This window comes from Vigna unguiculata, chromosome 11, assembly GCF_004118075.2.
Source record: "Vigna unguiculata cultivar IT97K-499-35 chromosome 11, ASM411807v1, whole genome shotgun sequence".
NCBI classification, from domain to species: Eukaryota; Viridiplantae; Streptophyta; class Magnoliopsida; order Fabales; family Fabaceae; genus Vigna; species Vigna unguiculata.
Window position 1 is genome coordinate 30166931 of NC_040289.1, and position 22272 is coordinate 30189202.

Below are 22272 nucleotides of genomic sequence, written 5' to 3' on the forward strand. Positions count from 1 at the left end.
TTTCTAACATTAATGTCATATATCAATAAATTATTATTTCTAGACACGTATTTTGATTGGTAAATGATATATTTGTGATGATTTGTTTGAGTTAAGTACCTTTATCTTGTAATAAAATATTTAGTAACTTTTTCTTTGGTTATTACAAATGTTGAAAGTTGTGTTATATGACATGCTATTATTATAATTGTTGTTGAGAAATTCTGGTTAAAGATCATTCAAATTATAAAATTTTGAGGTACAAAATTAATTGAATAGAGAAGTGATGATACATGTCATTATAAATGAGTGTTCTTATGTGAAATTCATGGTATTATTCATTAAGTAACATATTCATATGGTAGTGGTGCAGCGAAAGAAAAAAATGCTTTTGTTTGATATGGTAAATGTTATTCTACAAGTTCTAGCTTGCCTAACATTATATTAATGAAATTATATATCCTGCTTACCATATTTTGAACACAAAAGATTGTGATAAAACTTGTTATGAGTTATGAAAGAAAAAAGAACCACATTTAAAATATTTCAAAGTGTGGGGATGTCTTGCAATGGTTAACATACCTGTTAATAAAAAAATCTTGGTTATATATTATAAAGTGAATGAATATATACCTCACTATTTTGCCATCTAGTGTAATATTATTTGTTTTTCTAGTTATGGCAATATGTCCAATTTCTTGAAATTATTGAATGATATTTTTAATGTAAATTGGATATTGATTTTGGTGACACAAAATCATCTATTGGTTATGGTTATGTTTTAACCTTGGATGAAAATTCCCTATCATGGATACATGTTAAAAAGTTGTTGTTCTATCATGATCTATTATGCAAGCATAAATTATTCTTTTTTCCAATCCATCCTGACAATCAAATTATTATATTTAAAGTTTTTAGTAAAAATGTCAATGAAATTGAAAAATTGACATATGAGAATGAGAGACAAATATATTAGAAACTTAATTACTCATGATATTATCTCTCTTGACTTTGTCAGGTTAGAAAGAAATGTTGCAGATCTGCTTATCAAAGGGTTGATGCATCAACAACAAGTATTTAAGTCGTCGATGGGAATGAGACTATAGCCCATAAATTAGTTGCAATAATGGACACCCATCTCCACATGAATGGCGATCCCATGGAATGAAGTTCAATGGGTAACAACGAAGTTGTTGTTGACTAAAGTACACCAAATTATTTGATTAAATTTTATGTCTCATTCCTATGGCGAGGTGTACTATAAATTGTGACAATAATAAGGTCGAGGTATGTGCATTATTATGCTTATTTTATAAAATACCTCTTAATAAACCCAATGGTTGTGGTATGTGCATTATTTTATAAAATACCTCTTAATAAACCCAATGACAATTATTGTAGGGGTGTGAGTCATAAACCACCCTTAGAGGGTTTACGTAGTGAGTGTGATGGTGGGGCCGCCATTGTGAGACATGGGCAAGTCTCTAAGTGACACTCATGAAACAAGATACATGCACAAGGCCGTAACGTGCACCCATTGATTAGAACCTATAATGAATACCGATATTGTATGTGTTATTTACTAAAACCTGGTCACAGGGGATGTAGTTCAAGACAATCAAGTCTCTGCATTTTCTCGGGTGAAAGTTTATAAGCACTAGGTGTAAGGGTCAAACCCGGAAGGTTCCTTACACTGAACTACAATATTTTTTTTAAAAGATAATATATATATTTTTTTAAATTATGTGGGGGATTGTTAGAAATATTTTAATATAATTTAAAAAATAAATAATTAAAATAAAAAACTTAGTGTTACTCATGTGTTTATAAACCTTTAATTTATGGGTTAATGTTTTGAATGGATAACTGCTATATTCTTATTACTATTTACTCCTTTGTCTCCTTTTGCTACCTATAAATACCACCTAGGTGCATGGGGAAGGGTACAACAAAACAACAAACAGAGACAACAAACACTAGAGTTTTTCTTAAAAGTGTTATTCTTTATTCTCTATATTATCTTTAAGACAGTGGTGTTCATAAGGTTCGGAGATCCTTCGCTGCACTCGATTGATCTGACGGGTTGTTTTATTTTGGGAGAGAAACGCAAATGATTAAAAACACATATGATTGTGTATTGACATATTTGTTTAGCTCTATGCAGTAGGGGCGTTTTCTCTCTAAGGATAGCGCTATGCGTGCCTCAACCCAGAATATTTCTATTCCTTTCCTTGTTTATTTTTTATTTATTATTGTTATTATATTTGTTGATATCTGATTAATATTCATTGTTTTATATATATTGTCTCAGTATTATTATTATTGATATAATAATTATTATTATATCATTTTATATTTTTATTATTATTAATATTATCTGAGTAATCCTTTTCTAACATTTTTAAATTGTATAATTTAATTGAAACAAACTAAATTAATTCGTTTGTTCTTAAATCCAAAATGAAAAAGTTATTTATTATGATTCTTTGTCGTGTTGGATGAAATTTCTTAAAAAATCGAAACAAAGAAAGATATGATTTTCTATTTTTGTTACAAGCTACTTGAAATTGCTTTCTTATAAAAGGAGATGTGATAGAAGAGAAAAAAAATCTTTAAATTAAAAATACAAATTTTTTTAATCCTGAATAAACACATATCATTTTCTATTTATATAAAAGTTATTTAAAAATAAATGACTTTTTAGCAAATTTATTTAGCATAAACATTTATAGCCATAATCTATTAAGGGAAAGATGCATAGCATGATTATGATGTGATTAAACATATGACTTTTATTTACATGTTTGTATGATTGTTATTTGTTTGTTTTTGTTGGATTTGCAGGGTTACATCCTTGTCCAAAAACTTTTAATGTGTTTGCTTCAATTGAAATATTATTAATGAAGAAGATAATAAGTGACAAATTTGACAACAATTAGGTGATTTGTTTTAAGAGATATGAACTCATTTGAAATAAAACTTACTTGTGGCCCATAATAAATCGTCTTTTTTAGGCTGCTATTAGTAATTAACTCGATGTAAGATTAATATGATAATTAAATAAATTAGGTTTAATTACTTGGATAATACTCACATTAGTAGAAGTGTATCAATTTGGTACTCAGATAAAAAAAATACTAATTATATCCTCACTTTTGAAAAGTGTCTGAATTAGGTACCTTTTAGACAAAATAATTAACGCCGTTAATGACACGCTACATGTCACTCTCTGATTTTTTAAATTTTTTAAATTTTTTGTTGTTGTCACGTGTCAAGTCATGTTCTGACACGTGGCAATGTCAGTGCCACGTGGCAGGATAATGTCACATGTGACAAATGTCATTGTACTAATTTAAAATTAGTACCCATATATACCTCATTATTTCAATTTAGTCCCCACTTTTGTGTCTTTGGTTCAATTTTGTCCTAATTTTTTTTAATAATTGAAGTATATTTTTAAATTCACATTTTTATAATATTAAAAGTAATTAAATATAAATGTTTTTACAAAATTAGGTATTGGTGTTTACATTAAGATTTAGTAGTAAAAAAATGTTATACTAATAGAACAATATAGTCATCCATTTTTTTTTCTTCAAAATAAAGCAATATTGTCTCCCTCCAATTCAAGACCAAATATATTATTTTTATAAATTTTATACTAATATTTTTTTTATTAAAAATGACTTTTTAGCATATTACATTATTGTATATTATTAGCGCATATTTTGTCAATGTATTCTTTGACCACTAAATTTTAATGTAAATACCAATACTTAATTAGTTTTAATCTTATAAAAAATGAATTAAAAAATATACTTCAATTATTAAAAAAAATTGGGATAAAATTGAACTAAAGACACAAAAGTAGGGACTAAATTGAAGCAATGATATATATATATATATATATATATATATATATATATATATATATATATATATATATATATATATATATATATATGGGTACTAAATTGATATCAGTACAATGACATTTGTCACATGTGACATTATCCTGTCACATGACATTCTGTCACAACAAGGACTTGACATGTGGAAACAAAATAATTTTGCAAAAAAAATTGAAAAAATTAAAAAAGCTAGAGAGTGACACGTAGCGTCCCGTTAATGACGTTAATTATTATGTTCTGTAAAAGACCTAATTGAGACACTTTTTTAAAAGTGAAGACACAATTGACAATTTTTTATCCATAGGTACCAAATTGACACATTCCTATCAAAGTTGATACCATCAGAGTAATTAAAACAATAAATTAACTGACATCTATTTTTTAAATGATTGAAATTCATTTATAAGATTTTCATTTATTTGTTTTTTTTATAAAATACCAACCACTACATGTTTTTAACTCTAATATCTTTTTCTTCTTTTCCATTTCTTAAGTTTGCAAGAAATTGTCCATTCGAGTATCAAAATGAACAAATTGTACCTCGTTTTGAAGAAGAAGTACCTCGTTGGTTAAGTTGTATTAAGAAGAAGTACCTCGTTTTGAAGAAGTTAAATTTCACAAATATGTGAGTTTACTTTTTTATTTTTCACAATTCATAGATCATGTTTAATATATACACGATTTTAATACTAAAAAATAAATATAAATCATTCTTATCAAACACAATTTTAGTATAAAAAACCATACTTACTAAGCATAATTTCAATTAAAAAAACCGTATTCACTTTTTATTTTTGTTTGGAACTTTAAAAGACCATGTTGATAAAGAAAAAAAAACAACTTTAGAAATAGAGATCATGCACATGGCAGTTTATAAAAGGGGAATAATTAGTTGAGATGTGGCAATTATAAGTTCATGTCCCCACTTGTTTTCATTGTCAAATCACATTTCTTTTAATTTTAGACCAACTTAATTTGAACCTATTCAATATAATAATTTTTTTCTTTTTCTTTTTCATTCAAGTCATTGATTTTTTCTCCTACCCAAGAAAGACCATGGAAAAGAAAGGCTACACATTAAAAGTTGATCACCTTATCCATTTCGTATTACTTTTATGATGTGATTGAATTAGGTATGAATCAAACTTTATAAAAAATTATCAATGTTTTAAACTTTACCCAAAAAAAGTTATTAATGATTTAAAATGATAATAGTTTCACCTTTAAAAAAACTTATAAATTGACTAATGTTCTGAAATTTAATTGTACAACTAATTTAATCCAAATATTTAATTGAGAGAATTGTTGTATCTATAACGCATAACAATGCATTTTAAGTAACATATTATTTATTATTTTCTCTCGAAATAAATATAGTTTAGTTTCTTTTTTCAAAAAAATTACTTGACAATCCTAACTTTTAATTAATCAAATTTATATTTCTAATTTTATCTTTTATGACTAACATATTTATTGTTGTTGGTAATTTTTATGAAAAGAAATTAAATTTCAATAATCTTGAAATATAGAGAGAATTTATACCGATTTATATTGGATTTATGATCATGTGAAGATGTTATGTCATAGATGTATTGAATCTTTTAATTTTCATCGCATGTGTTTTTGAATTTTTTTCACAAGGTGTTCACAATGTTACTATTTATCAAGACCTATAAATTATTTAAGATAGAAGTAATATAGTTGAAATAAAGCATGAATATTTTATTAATAAATTATGGAGCTTGTAACATCCTATTTTAATAACATATTACTGCTAAAATCAAACATTTAAGTATGAATATTCAGAAGATAAATCATCCAATATATATCATATATTAATATAATTTTACAATATATTAATATAATTTTACAAGACAAGACTATAATAATATAACTCATATACATTCTCAAACTATTACTATTTTATAGTTCTATTACAAGACTATACCTAACATGATCTAGATCGTTCAATCACTTAGACAACTGACTCCTCAACCACAAGAGGGGTTCTATACTTACATTTTCATCTGCTCATACCAATAAGATGATTATTGCAAAAAAAAAAAGAACACAACACATAACAGACAAACAAATAAGAGAGGGTAAGCTAATTTAAAAAAAAAAATCATATATAATTCCCTCCAAGTAATTATGCGAACATAAACTATATAATTAAAGACTCTTCTAACACCCTACTGAATCACACATGATAGGATTCCCTCCTTGGAAAATCACTATACATTCAATATCATTCTACAATCTACATCATTACTATTCATACATATACCTACGCATACCCCACAACAATTTTTTCAAGGCTACATATTCAATTAAATGTATCTGAATTCCTTCCAAACTCACCAAATATATTTGAATTCAAAGGAAACATTAAAAATTACATAATTTATTTTCTATTGAATATATAAAAATGGTGAACATAATTTCTTTAACCACAAATCTCAAATCAAAGATCCCAATGGTGAAATTAAATATTTACATGTCTAGGATCCGTTGTCAAAATTTCAACTCGATCCAATGGTTAACGAAGTAGAATCCCATTTTTTCCAAGATGACGCAGACTAGAAAAATTGGGTGGCCGGACGGTTTAAAAGTGGCTCCTAGTGCCCCCAAATCATTTGCATTCGTCTTAGTGGCACTCGATGGTGTTGCTTGATGGTGTATTAGTACCTAAAACTTCTTTTTTTAGTTTTGATTGAACAATTTGACTCTTCTTGAGTTAATCTCCACTTAGTAAACTTTCAAATACTTAAAATTTCATGTTTTTAACTAAAGCGAGGCCAAATTACTTAATTAAAAAAATCTCACAGAGGCATTACGACTCATAGATAAACCATAAAACTTATGCTTTCAACATATCACAATACATACGAATAACACACATCTAAAACATATTAAATAAAAGTCCATATCACATTTCAACAAAAATACATATAATTAACTAAGCAATTTAATTTAAAACAAGTATAATTAGTTTCCCTCACCTATGAAAAAAACCCTTAACAACTCTAACCATCTAAAACACCTTCCACTCCACATGATACTCTATCTACACATATGGACATTACAAAAACGACCAGGACCTATCATAAGGACCATTGATCATCAGAGAGTCATATTGATGATTCAAAGAGCACATGCAAGCAAGAAAAGCCCACATGCAAGACGAAAATAGATTGGTCATATGAAAAAGGGAAAAACAACATCTTACTTTATCGAAGAAACTAATTAGTACAAATTGAAAAGTGTGCTGTGAAGATGACTCTTACGGTCTCATATCTTCAATCAGACGAACAAAGGGTGAGAACTCCTAAAGAGAAGTCAGAGAACTATAGAAAAGTGATTTGTAGAGAGATTGTGTGTTTTAAAATAATGAAACTCGTTTGTAAAACTTCCTATTTATATAAATCTTTTTAATATTAGAATAACTAGGTCTCACTATTTTTAAACCACTATTAACTCTAAAATACAATTTTCTAGGTCTTCAAAAAGCTTATAACTAAAAAATAAAATAACTATTCAAACTTCATTTTAGAAAAATCATTTTCTCTTCTCTTCAACTTCTTTGACTATGTTCTATATTCTTGAGAAATTTACTCATCCTTTTATAAATCAAAGCTCGTCATAGGAATCTTGGTGGAGAACAAAGCAAGTCTATCCAATCATAATTTCTTTTAGTCAATTCCTCCTTACCCCTTTTCTTGAGTTAGTTTTGGGGGGTTTTGCATGTATATGGATTGGGGGATCTTGCATGTGGCCTCTCTAGGACAAAGATAATATTTATTAGTGCAATATCAATGATCATCAATTAGAGTCTTTTATATACATGTGTAACTTTCTTGTGGGAGTAGTACTTTTGAGAACTCAGTTTCAGCCAATAAGTCTTAAAAAGCTAAGGGAAACTAGTTTAGCTTTTGATAATACCTTAGGCTAGATTATTTGAATGTGGAAATGACTTGGTCACTATTTTTTTTTTTAATTTATGCAAACTTTATGTGTTTACTTGATTGGTGTACGTCTAATGATTTTTGTTAGGTTAAATATTGAAAAGTCATTACCAATCAATTGAGTCAAATTAGTTCATATTAATATTATTTAAAACCAAATATATCATAGGCATAAGAAATTAAGAGAAAAAAATTAGTTTGAACTAATCTAGTCACTTGATATATTTTGTTGATTTTTTGAGTTATGAAGAGTTATTAAGCAAATAATATCTTGCTGAGCAAAATTTAATTAATTGAAAATCTTAGAAGTTAGTCCCCAGGCGAGCCGAAATTCAGAAGACGAGCTTCTAAATAAAATCCCTAGTGGTTTGGTTATTGGACGAGCCAAATTCTTCCTAAGAGAAATTTATTTAATTGAAAACCAGTCGTCGTTGCACGAGTAAATTTTTTGTTTGCAAAGTTGTTTTTATAAAATCCTCCAATGGTTAGTCCCTGTGTGAGCCAAAACTCATTGGGTATGCTAACACCTTTGGTTGGGCAAGAAAAATTTTAACTGAGCTAATGGCAACATGTGTTTAATTTGTTAAGTGATCCAAGTGTTGTTTGAGTGAGATATAGTTTTTTGAACTTTAAGAAAAATAAGTTTTTAAATGTTTCTAATGCTAAAAATTGGTTTATATTTTGTTTTGATATATTTGATTTATATATTGTGTTTGAATATTATTATAATGTAATGTTATTAGCATTTAATTTGACTTGGATGTATATGTATGATTTTTTTTTTGTTCTGATATAAGATGTGGTGTATTGTAAATATATTTATTTCTAGGAAGAAAATATTATGTTAAGGATGTTTAGGTTGTGTATTGAAGTTGAAATTTTGAAGGAGATGATTCTGACTCCATTGATATTTAATTTACGTAGAGGAATTGTGTCTAGTAGGTCATAAGGATTATCCTATCATATAAGTGAAACGAGTTCTTATTAATGTAGCTTTGTTGTGTGAAGGTAGTATGACAAGTGCATATCTCTAAGATATCTCAAAACATGAGTTTTTCGGATGTACGGTCAAGTCTCAATGATATATGATGTCAAAAACTTATGACATAAGAGGTAGCTAGTTGGACTAAGAGATTAAACACTTGATTTTTGATAGATGTTAAATGAATTTGAAAATATATCCATTAGACTAAAGGAATGAGAAGTAAATATAATATGTATATGAATATAATGTGTGAGTTTGGGTGCGTACGTACGTGCATGTGTCCATTGACAAAATTTAAAAAGTTATGTTGCGGTCTTCACGATAACATTGTGTTGCTCAAATTGAACTTTGTCCAGATGAGTTTCAAATTCACTATCATTAGATTCAAGAGCAGGCTTTTGTAAGACTACCTCATTCGTGCCTTGCTCGATCTTCTCTATAAGAGTGTCTTTGAATAACATGGAATCATCACAGTCATCTTTTAGACATTGTTCAGTTTCTCTGCAAATATCATTGTTGCTAGAACCATTCAAGATGCTACAATTGCTTAACATAAGAACTATTTCATTAGTTGTCTCATCGTTATCATAACCAACATCAACATCATCTTGGAATTTGGAAATTATATCTGCCTTTTTGAAGTAGTTTTTCAGACTCTTTGATGATATATCATTCCAAACAACATTTGTCAAGTTTGCAACATCTAATAAGTGTGGAGGGCGGCCGTAAGTAATTCTTGAAGCTCTTCGTTTTATTTTTGAAGCAACTAATGTCAATTGATCCTTTAAGGTTTGGGGGTTATCATGATAGACAATGATATCCTTAGGCAATAGATATTTCTACCTTTTCTAAGTGTTGCATATCCATAGGCTGCTACCATGAAGTGATGTTGGGTGGGAAGAAGACAATGCGGATGTCATTTCGCTCGAACACATTGGAGCGACTAGGAGCGTTATCAAGGATCAAAAGTGTTAGAACAAGTGACCTTAGTGCATGAATTTGATAAAGCTAGTGCATGTGATTATGTGTGATTGATGAAGACTTAATGGAGAATTGAAATGATTCATTGTAATCAAGCTTAAGGTTTATTGAATCTGAAATTGACATGAAGATCACAAACCTTGAAGATTGGAATCAATTTGTAGACTGTATGACATAGTGTAGATGTCTTTTGTCTTGTGTCTGTCCTTTTCCGGCATCTCCACTCCTCATCGAGCGGCAAATTATAGAAGCGGCTGAGGTGCTTGAACTTCTCAGCATAGTCTGTCACTATCTTTCCTCCCTGTGTCAGTTGGAGGAATTCCACCTCCTTGGCATATCGAACGCTATCTGGGAAATATTCCGAGAGAAAATTCCCCCTAAAGGCCTCCCACGTCACTGGCTCACCTCTCTCCTCCATGATGGATTTTGTACTGATCCACCAGTGCTCAGCCTCCCCAATGAGCATTAATACTATGAAAGCCAACTTGTTCTCTGTTGGACATGTTTTTGCATCAAAGATCCTCTCCAGATCCTTCAGCAACTGGTCTGCCGCATCGGGGCTCGTCTTCCCGTTGAACTTCACGGGATGGTGCTTCAGGAAGTCTTCCAGACTCCACTCCCTGACTGGTGGTCGTGGCTCTGGTCCAAACATAGGGGCAGTCGTCCTGTTCTCCTCCAGCTGGCGGAGAGCCTCCATGTGCTGCCGGTGGGCATCTTCTGCAGCCACCCTCGCAGCCTCCATCTGCTGCATAACAAGCTGCTGCTACTCCAGCGATGCTGCCTGTTGCTGCATCGACGCTTCATGTTGTTGCATCATCGCCGTGCTTTGCTGCGTCATGACAGCTACCATCGCCTCTATTGCTCTGGCGATATCGGGTACGTCACCCTGAGATGATTACGAAGTCCTACGAGGAGGTGCTATAGATCACTGGCACACAGAAAATCACTTGGTTAGGCTTGATAAAGGCAAGAATTTAACTAAGAACACCCAGAAGACACAGAGAAAGCTAAGCGGACATCCAAGTCCACAGACCTAAGGAATGACCGCTCTGATACCATAAATGTAACACCCCATTTAATTAATAGCGTAATCAAAAGAAGCGTCACACTAGAACAATATCTTAGCGCAGTCCCGGAGTCCAAAAGTAACCCCATACAACCAACTAAAACGCATAACGGTGCTAAAGGAAACAAATACAAAATATTCTACAGAAATCAAACTGAAATGTAAGGAACAGATGCTACATGGGCCGTGGCCCTAAAAGGAAGATCATGGATCGGGATCCAGCCCAGGCGGGCTACGCAGCGGAGTCACCATTCCCCTGTTGACCGCGAGAACCTCTCACTTCTGCTCACATCAATAATTTGATGATCATCGCAAAAGAGAAGAACCGCACACAAGACAATCAAACAAGCAAAGGGTAAGCTAGAGCCAAAATCATTTCACCAATGATGTCAGATACATATTCACAGTCCATTATACATACATCACACAAGCATGTTACGACCTTCCAAGCAATACACTACGACTCGACTTGACTCATCCAGATACATATAACCTGGTCGGATTCAGCGGATGCTTGCACTTGTGGTGGATACCTCTGCTCACCCCCGAGCTGCTCACCCCCGAGCTATGTGTTATAAGTTTTGTAATGAATCAATTTTCCCTCACCACAAGGTTAGCCCTTAATGAATTTCGGGTCTCCTGCTACTCTTACCACATGAGTCAGTCCGCTCTAGGTGAGACTAACTGACTCCTTAGAGTGTTAGGATGCAACCTTACCTTGAATTCTTACCTAATTATACAGATGGGGCACCACCATGGACACCCACTAACAGGGGCCATGGAATTACGTCCCGACCACTGAAGCACGACCCTAGGAATCTCACCTAGAGATCCCAAGGACTTACGCACTGACCCAGACCAAACTTTCTTAATCAATCAAACAGATTCAGTATGCATACACACAAATATATATACATATACATCTCATACAATTTCTCATAATTCACCTCTTTCGTATTCCCAACCAAACCATGCCAACTCATTATTCTCGAACCCAGAATATGGAGCTCTGTCTCATACCATTACCATGCCACATTGATACCAACCCTTTCATATCTCACATCGAACTTATACCAAACTCATCATTTCAATTTCATGAATCATCTCATACAATTATCATGCTCACATCATGTTAAAACTCACAAATCAGAACTCATACACCACCTCATACACAAAGGCCATTCAGTTCATAAACTTAAAGGAATACTCATACAAGCATGTTCTCCACTTTTAAAATCAAGGAAAACATCAAATCCAACCACCTTCTCGCCCAGCATCTCGCTCAGACAGAAGGGTCTCGCCCAGGCGAGGAGGACCCTCGCTCAGGCGAGCTCCCTTCGCCTAGGCGAGAGCTCGACTCCCAGTATAAGGACCCTACACGCGTTCTCGCTTAGGCGAGACCCTCCTCGCCTAAGCGAGACGTTCGCTCGCTCAAAAGGCACAGTGGGTCGCCTGGGCGACCATTCGAGGCAAAATACTTAGGCGAGCCCCTGTTAACCTCGCCTAGGCGAGACATGCCCGCTTGGGCGAGTTTAACAGTTCTCTGGTTCTAGTTTAACAGATTACTGAGATGATGCTAGGAAACGTAACTGAGCTCACTGGTTCTAGGTTAGAAGTAAACCCTAGCAGAGGAAAAACAGCAGCCGCTCTAAGGATGTGAAAGTTCTGTGTTACCAAAATGAGCACAAGGTTAGGGTTGGCAGGTTAGGTCTAATCCTTCCTCTTTGGGCCAGCCTTTAGGCCCATAAGATTGGGGCAGCCCTTAAAATAAAAGGGACAGAATAAACGGGCCTTATATTGGTCAATTTAAATCAAATAGAAAAAGTTTTAACAAGTTTTAATTGAGTATATTTTTTAGTACTCAGCTAATTCAATCCCCCTTCTTGGCTAAGAAAGTCATTCTAAACCTACAAAAAGAATCTTATGACCTATGTGTTTGCAAACGTGGGGCTCAAAGACTTCAGTGAACCACTTGTTGAAAGTTGGTACATCAATCCAAGCATTTTTCTGCTAAAAATATGGCATCGACCAAGTGTTTTCTGAAATGCATGTTGGTTCTTTTGCCTTTCCAATCATTGCGGTTGGGACATACTCAATTCCAGTTGCATTGCAACAAATCACAAGTGTGACTCTGTCTTTGACCTTTTTCTTTTCTCTCACTATAAACAAGTCCTCGTTTGGCATTGTGTGACATAGAACCATTTTGAAGAACATTCTGATTTCATCCATATTGTAAACACATGTAGGGTCACGTGGCTAATAGCAGAGCATAATTCTTCCAGTGCTTGCAATGTTTCAGCACTAGTCTTGTCAAATTCACCACCTTCGCCAAATAAATTGGTGACGTTTAAATCGAAGCGATGTTGGAATCGAGCGAACCATCCCCACGAAGCCTTGAACTTTTCGTCTGAAATTCCCATAAGATCAACAATTTGTTTTGCTTTGTGGTAGATCAAACCTGGAGGCAATACAAGCGACATTCGACATCCCACGTCAATCCATTAAAACAATTTCTTCTCAAGATCAGGAAACATACGATACTTGAAATGTCATTTATTGAGTGACTTGATCGACTCTTTGGGCGCTTGCAAACCACATCTTTGTTTAATTTCAAGTTTCGCATGACTTTTTCATCAACTTTGTATTGTCAAATAGTACTTCGCATGGACAACAATTTGGATTGCTTTAACAAAGTAATAATCTATCAGCGTTGACGATCATTCAAATGTAGACCTCGATCTTTGCATTATATGCCTTTTTAACTGTTCATCTTTCACAATAAATCAAATTACTTTTTCAATAAATATAAAATTATTATATGACTCATAATATTTAATAAATTTGTACCAAATTTCCTAAATCAAAATATGTAATTAAAAGCAACAAATATACAGTGCACTTACACTTATGTGAATGCTTTCATAGAGACTTATGCGATTGCTTTCATAGTAGAGACTTAAAAAGAGTGCATTGTAGTTATTTTAAAGTTAAATACCCGATATTGAACAGAGGATCATTTATGATCTGAGCTAATCTAAATTTATTGTGAAATCTTTCTATTATTTTCTCTTTATATTGATATATTAACCAAACTTATGAATCGTAATCACTTCTATGTTGGTCGTGTGAAGTGACACTTTCTTTTCTAACATCTAAAAAACAATCATAAGGTAATGTCGTTCTAGATCCGAACATATAAAATTTAGCATTGGTGAGGTGAATTGTCCAAAAGCTGAAACAATCTCGCAAGGGACCATCTCATACCTCAGAAGAAGCACATTCATAACTGCTCCCAAACGCAGATTCGTCATATTCCCAAAGACATCACAACACAACACAGTCCCAATTGTTCCAGTTCCAACACAGCACTGTCAAAATGCCAATTTCATCTTCTCTTACCTTAACACCCACAGTTCCAAGAATCGCCGCAACAACTCACACTTCCCACAATTCTCACCCCACCCATCTCAGATTCACTCCCAATTTCAAACCTACCAATCTACGCGCCTTCCTCCCACTAACTTCACTCGCCCCCACGCGCCACCGCCGCGCGGCCGGCCCCGTCTGCCTTTTCACCGGCATAGTCGAGGAAATGGGCACCGTCAAGCAGCTCGGCACGGCCCCGCATGGTGGCTTTGACCTCAAAATCGCTGCTTCCACGGTCCTGGACGGCGTCAACCTCGGCGACAGTATCGCTGTGAACGGCACGTGCCTCACGGTGACGGAATTCGATGGCAAAGTCTCGGACTTTACAGTGGGGCTGTCGCCGGAGACGCTGCGCAAGACATCGCTGTCGGAGCTGGAGCCCGGGTCGCTGGTGAACCTGGAGCGCGCGGTGACGCCAACGAGCCGCATGGGTGGGCACTTCGTGCAGGGTCACGTGGACAGTACGGGGGTGATCGTGTCGAAGGTTCCAGAAGGAGATTCCCTTTGGGTGAAGGTGAAGACTGAAAAATCGTTGCTTAAGTACATTGTGCCTAAGGGGTTTATTGCTGTGGATGGGACTAGTTTGACTGTGGTCGATGTGTTCGACGATGAAGACTGTTTCAACTTCATGTTGGTGGCTTATACTCAACAGAAGGTGGTGATTCCTCTGAAGAACGTTGGGGACAAGGTCAATCTTGAGGTCGATATTCTTGGCAAGTATGTGGAGAGGCTTCTCGCTAGTGGTTTTGTTTCATCCTATGCTAATAGTTCTTGATGCACACATGGTTGAAATGTATGCTTGTGATTATCTTGATTTGATTGGTTCTGTTGTGGCTTGGTTAGGAACTCAATAACAGGATCAGACATTGTGCTTGAATTAAATGTATGGTAATTTGTTTCATTCATATGGCACTGAGTCAGCAGGTAAATGCTTGACTTTGTTGAACTTATGTGGTGTGTTTCATGAAATACTAATAGGAATTAGAAAACTCTTCTTGATTCTATTGATTCAGAAAAATGTAGTTTAAACAAAGCCAAGAAATATAACAAGAATATAAAGACAATAGATAAAAGATAGAAGATGACACAAGAATTTAGATTGGTTCGAGTATTCCCAATTTTAAATCCAGTTGCAGTCACCTCAACCTTAAAAAGATTGTTTCCATTATCTTGATAAAGTCAGATTATAATCACATTTCACATGCAAGACATGTAATCACACAAGATATGAACCATAACTCTTGAACACAACAACCTAGTGTAGAAACCCACTGCACAAGAACCCCGACTTAGGTGTAGAACGAATGACAATAGAGTTTGGAAAGAAATCATATATTGTGACAAATATTTGAAAGATTAAAAATCAAAGTTAATGTGCAAGAAAGTCACTAAAGTGTCTTGAGGTGAAAACTTTTACCAAAGATTTATAGATACTTTTTCTAGTTCTTGGAGTTTTTCTTGATGTAATAGAATGTTTGGTAGCAAGTGTAATTGTTAAAACAAGAAAACACTATAACCAATTTATAGAAAAACATTTCTGAAATGATTCAATCGACAGTGCATAATGATAATTGATTATATTATTCTTTGTTGTAGCTGGAGATACAACTAGAACAACATAATTATTGTGCTCATAATTAATTCTGGAAACTCAACAAGAATAACTTAATTGATTATTTTAGTGCTAACTGATTAAATGCACATATGTGTTTTGAAATAAAATTCAAGATAATCAATTGTGTAAATTATGATGATTGATTATTTTGCTCTTAAAGCTTTTTTAAAAGCTTTTTGAAATATGTTTAAGTTCAAATCAAGCTTATGATGAACGAGATGCAAATTCTAATTGAATCAAATCCAAATGCATGATTCACACTCATTCATACATGAAAGCTATAAACACTCAATGCATTTGGTTCATCATCAAAATACATTATTTAAAATGAAGTCTTCAAACACCAAAATCCTTGATCAACTGATTCAACAATCTCCTTTTTTATGATGACCAAGACTTGATAAAACTTTGCGTTATGCAGCTTTCATGTAGTGTAGTCTGCACAAAGAATACCTTTCTCCCCTTCCTGCCTTTATAGAAAAGAGCAATAATAGGAAAGGTATATAAATATATTCATTGATTGATAAGAAGATTATATTCACTAATTGAAAAAAAAAAGAGCATACAAGATAACAACCAAAAGAAACCGTACAAGATAACAGCCAAAAGAAATTGTACAAGATAGCAACCAATGGAAACCACAAGAGTACAAAAAAAAAGGCAAAGACATAGGAGGACTAATCTATCATTCCTCATCTTTTGATTCATACCTTGCTCCAACATGTGCCTTTCTCAAGCGCCTTTGAATACTTGATAACTCCTCATTTGTTTCATCAAGGCGCATGTTGTAGTGCTTTTGTCTCCCAACTTGCCAATTGTAGGCCTTGTCAAGTTTATTTAGAAATGCCATTTCATAACATGAGAGTAGTTGCTTAGGTTTCACAAGAATTTTTTGGGTTTCTCTAGCTCCACCTTTGGAAGATCATCCTTAAAGACAATATCATCTCCTTCTTCAACCCTATGTAACTTTTAGTAATCTTGTTAGAGAGGAACATAATTGTAAAGACTTCATTTGTGAAATCTACTTTGTTGTGTTCCAAAGTTTGAGATGAACACAACATAAGGAATAGGGTAAAGGGCCAACTACCCAATCTTCATGATGTTATCCACCAAAGTGCTTGCCAATCCATTTGTATGCCATTTTGAAGGCATAGATGATCAATATGTCTTTTGAAGTCACGTGATTACTCCTTCTAGGACAAGAATCCATGAAATGACGTATGTTATCAGTCTCATCCTTTACTGCTTGTCTTGAACAATGAAAAATTATGGATGTTTGGGTCTCTAAGACAACTCTTATAGACACCAAACTTGTCAAAATCTTCAACTTCCAATACTACGTTGACTCCATCAAGCTTGCAACCAGATTCATCCTTCAAAATTGTGCCCTCCAGTATAATTTTGACATCCTTCACTTTGGAATGCATTACACCATTTATCAACTTAATGTTAGTGTAGAAAGCATGAACCAAATTCGGATGCAGTTGTCTTCCATTTCAACAAACTTCTTGAGACTCCGATTATCTAACAACTCCTTGAAAGTAAATCTGGAGTTCTTGAACTAGCTGATGTTGAGATACTTGTGGGTTATGATTGTTCTATCCTTTCACCCTTGCCCAATATGATGTCTCACATCAAGGTTTGAGATCCACCCTTCAATTCACCTTCTCTTTGCTTTCCATCACTAAAATTTTGTGCATCCATTCCTTGTTCGTTATTTTCAATACTTTGGCATCGCCATCTCAACCCAAGAGGATGAAAATGAAGTGTGGTCCACAGCAAGGACAAGGTTCTTACTGAAATGCACCCTACAGTAGTTGAAAGGTGGATATCAGACCCTGATGTGAGACATCCTTTTAATCAAGAGTGGAAGGATTTACTTTTTAAGCAAGAGTGACAAGGATAGAAAAATCATATCCTACAAGTATTTTAGTATCAACTAGTTCAAGAATTTTGGATTTACTTTTCCGGAGTTGTTAGAGCACATCATGAAGACTAGGTAGTTGACCCTTTACCCTATTCCTTGTGTTGTGTGCACCTTCAAGGTTTTGGAACACAACAAAGTAGATTTGATAGACTAAGTTTTCATAATTATATTAAAATTCCAACAAGATTAATAAAAGTGGGTTTCGCCATATGAGATGAATTTGTCTATAAGGATGGTCTTCCTGATGTGGATTTAGAGGAACTTGAGGAAATTCTTGTGAAACTTAAGGTCTACAATTGGCAGGTTGAGATACAAGAGCAATATGACAGGCTTATTGATGACAGATGCGAAGTTATCAAGCATTTAGAGGCGTTTGAGAAAGACACATATTGTAGGGTGTTTGAATAAGAAGATGAGGAGTGATGGATTGGTCCTTATGTGACTTTGCATTTATTTTGTGCTCTTTTGGTTTCTTTTGGTTGTTATCTTGTATGGTTTCTCTAGTTTGTTTTGTTTGTCTTGAGTTTTTATTAATGTTGTTTTGGTTCAAGTTTCCTTTTTAATTAGTGAATATAATGTTCTCATCAATCCCTGAATATATTTTCTGTTTCAGTATATTTCGATACCTTTCTTATTATTGCTCTCTTTTTGTGAATTCCAAAGAGTTTGTATATTCTTTATGCAGATTACACTTGAGGAAAGTTGTATAATAAACGTATTATGAACTTTTGGTCATAATAAAAAATACATTATTGTAAAATAAAGTTTTCAAACATCAAAATCCTTGATTAGCTTGATCAAAATGAGGTCATCATGATGGTGGTTGTGGTAACAACAATCACAATGATAGTTCTGTTATTCAATGTATTGACGAGTTAACAAAAATCTTAAAAAAAGCGCACCATGATAATTGAGATATTTTAGAATGTGATATTAAGATCTTTTGTAGATTTTATTTTTGATTGGTGAGTCTTTTAGAGATTTGATGGTTTAGTGAGACTTTAGTTTGAATTCTTATGTATTATAATTTATAATGTTAATAGTCAGTCTATTATCTTCAACCTTGGTTGTCATTAGACACTAGTGGATTGTCCCACTTCGCTCTTTGAAAAGATAATTTTTGATGCACTTGTTCTGGACATTCTGCATCTATTATTGATCAGGAAACGTGCAAGTTATGTGAGGGGAAGATTCAATTTCCATACCTGTCTGTCATGTCATGCTCTTAATTAGTTATCTTGATAAACTTGGACCAAGCGACTAATTAAGCTTAAGTGTTTTTACCTTCAAGGCAAGTAATAGTACGAAGTTGTATGCTGTAAAAATTGTGGTAAGTGTGGCTGGAGGCAAAGAATTTATAAAGACATTAACCTTTTAAAGTTTCGTGTGTTTCTGCACATCTTCCTGTAGATTTAGTGATCCAGGACTGAGCATGGTTATATAATTTACAGATAAAACTTAGGTATTGTTTCTTAGGTGGTTTTGTTGTTTTCTATCAGAATTGAAGTTTTAGCTTGTTAATCTACATAAGTTAAGTTTGTGTTGAATAGTAGCATAAGTTGCTAAGGTGAAGTTCCAATTCATATCGAAAAATAGTACCAAAAAGGCCTGAAGAAGTGGATAGTTTTGTCCACAACTTACACTAATTTACTGATATTCTCTTTAATGGATGATCAATCTCTTTGTTGCGTATCAGCAACCAGATGATGGCACAGTTTGTCGGAAGTTAAAAAAAGTGATTCAAACAGAAAATTCCCCATACAATGTTCCTAACAGAAAGAGAAAAGAAAAAACATTCATGTATAACAGATGAGAAAATGCCGTTTTAATACGGAAGAATTTGTGATATCAAGCACAGACATGACTTGTCGCTTCTGATCTGATTTATTCGATGGTTTTTGTGTTTTCAGATATGGACAAAAATGTCTGTGACACGTCATTTGTACGTTTCGTAAACTTTTGTGTTTGGATTAGGATGTGGTTTGGCAGTAATATATGTTCACTGAACGTGATATAGATGAATTTGTAATGTGAAAACACACATAGTGTGTTAAGTAGTGAAAACAAATACACGTGTATTTCTATTAATTAGTGAAAACATGTGTTTAGTGTACATGTGTTTCTTTTCAGGGTAAAAAAAAGTATAGTTATAAAAATAAATGTATATAATTTTAACAATGCTATTATGCATATTTTTTTATTTATTTTGTAAGTATTTTTTATTATAGATAGTTTATTTTAGTTTAAAAAAAGTTAATTTAAAAAGTTGTCAAATAAAAAATAATTAAATTTAGAAAAAAAAAATCATTTAAAAGGTAAAATTGGTAAAATAATTATTTTAATTTAAAAAATAGTTACTTATTAAAGGATAAAATTAGAAAAAAAAATGTATATTAAAAGAGTGAAGTTTTCTATATAATGATATATACAAAAATTAGAGTTAAATATGATTTTAATTTTTAAATTTTTATGCAAAATTGAAATTTATTTTTGTCCTAAATTTTAATACAATTTGATTTTCAAACTTTAAAAATAAATAGATATAATTCTCTTAATCCAACAATGTTAATTTTTTTTGTGTCATTAAATAATTTATATTGTTTGACATATTTCAATTCAATTACTAGCATGTAACGTCATTTAACATGTAAAAGAAATAATGATAATGTTGTTATGTTAAGTGGATTATATTTACTCATTTTTAAGGTTTGGGATCCAAAATGTATAGCGGATTAACGGGATTAGGGACTTGTGAGATCTTGCTTATTTGAGGAGATTTGTGGGTGTAATAAGTATTTTTACAAAAACAACCTCGGTCATTGAAGGTGGATGGGGTTGTGTAACGAAATGGAGGCCAAGGATGTGATAACCTATTTTATTTATTTATTATTATTTTATATATTATAGTTATAAAATTTTGACACATAATTATACAATAACATATAACATACTTAAAATATTCGCATATACATATATTTATATATTTTACTATATTGTATGTATCTTCTATTCACACCATTTGGTACATATTATATTTTCTACACTAGAAGATGAAGAAGTATTATTTATTTACGGTTTTTCCCCTCATATACTGGCCTTCAAACATTTGGAGGAAAGAGGTTATGAATATGATTTACTTAGACCATTGGAGGTAAATAAAAAGTAACTCCAATTTGATGTTCCCTAAAATGTCATAAAATTATTCATTACATTTGTTTGCCATGCATTTTCCTGGAAGACCGCCACAACATCAGTAAAAAAATGGGTCAGACATATTAGGAACAACCATCTATGATGAGATAATAAAATTTTGTTTTGCATACACAATCATAGAATAGGGAAGCGAGACAAATATCTCATAAAAATATAATGTATCTTAATAAAATAAAACAAAATAAGAACTCTTTCAAATCCATAAAACTTGGATTTTTATCATACTTTTATAAAGATTTGGATTAATTTTGTACTGACTAGTCATGATAAATGAGTTTCATGGCCAACAAGTAACCCAAGAACATCTCATATTATAATATTAACTCGTTTAAATCTCCAAGGTCATGCCTCCAACTACAATAATCAAATATTTATTCATCATAAATTTTATTTTGATATTAAACCATATAATTGTATAAATAGGATTAATGCATAACTGAAAATAAATAAAAATAAATAAAGAGAACTAGTATGTGTCTGGAGATAAATATAAATAAATGAGAGTAAATATAAATTGAATAAATAGGACTAGTGCACAACTGAAGATGGATATAAATAAATAAATAAGAACATAACTAAATATAAATTAGAATTATGTTAGGGACACATTACTTAAGGTAAATATAGAAATAAAAATAATTATGAAGAGATAAAAAGATAAAATGATAAATGTTTCCTCCCTTACCTTAATTATTGTGAAAAATACACCAAGATTGTATTGAGACTTTGATGATATATAAATTTGTATTCATTGTTGCTACTAGATATCCTCACTCTCTCTTTTCTTATAATGGATGAATTTACATTATCAACTCTTATCTATTTTTGTTTTTCCTCCATCTCAAACCTTCACCCCTCGTCTTATTTATAGTACTCAAAATAATGATTATTTCTAGTTTCCTTTTAACTAATTTTTTTCTAATATTCTTATCACATTGATAACCAATTCCTCATTCTAGATTTTGTTTTTTATTGATCGACATCGTACATACTCATTCATTTATTGTTGTATTTTGAATTGTTACATGGTTTTACTATAATTATAATATATATATATATATATATATATATATATATATATATATATTACAAGAAGATGCTTCATTAGTAACCAATTTTAGTAACAAAAAATTGTTAGTTACTATAATTACTAATTTAGATACAAGTTTACACAGTAAACAAATTATTGGTTACTAAAATAGTT

General features: G+C 32.4%; 1 protein-coding gene across 1 annotated transcript; it reads left to right on the forward strand.

The window, feature by feature from the left end:
• The first annotated feature begins 14035 nt into the window (after positions 1-14035).
• Positions 14036-15259, forward strand: LOC114168401 (riboflavin synthase). Its single transcript, XM_028053195.1, has one exon. The coding sequence runs from the start codon at positions 14264-14266 to the stop codon at positions 15086-15088; it is 825 nt and encodes a 274-aa protein (XP_027908996.1). The 5' UTR covers positions 14036-14263; the 3' UTR covers positions 15089-15259.
• Positions 15260-22272: the final 7013 nt, after the last annotated feature.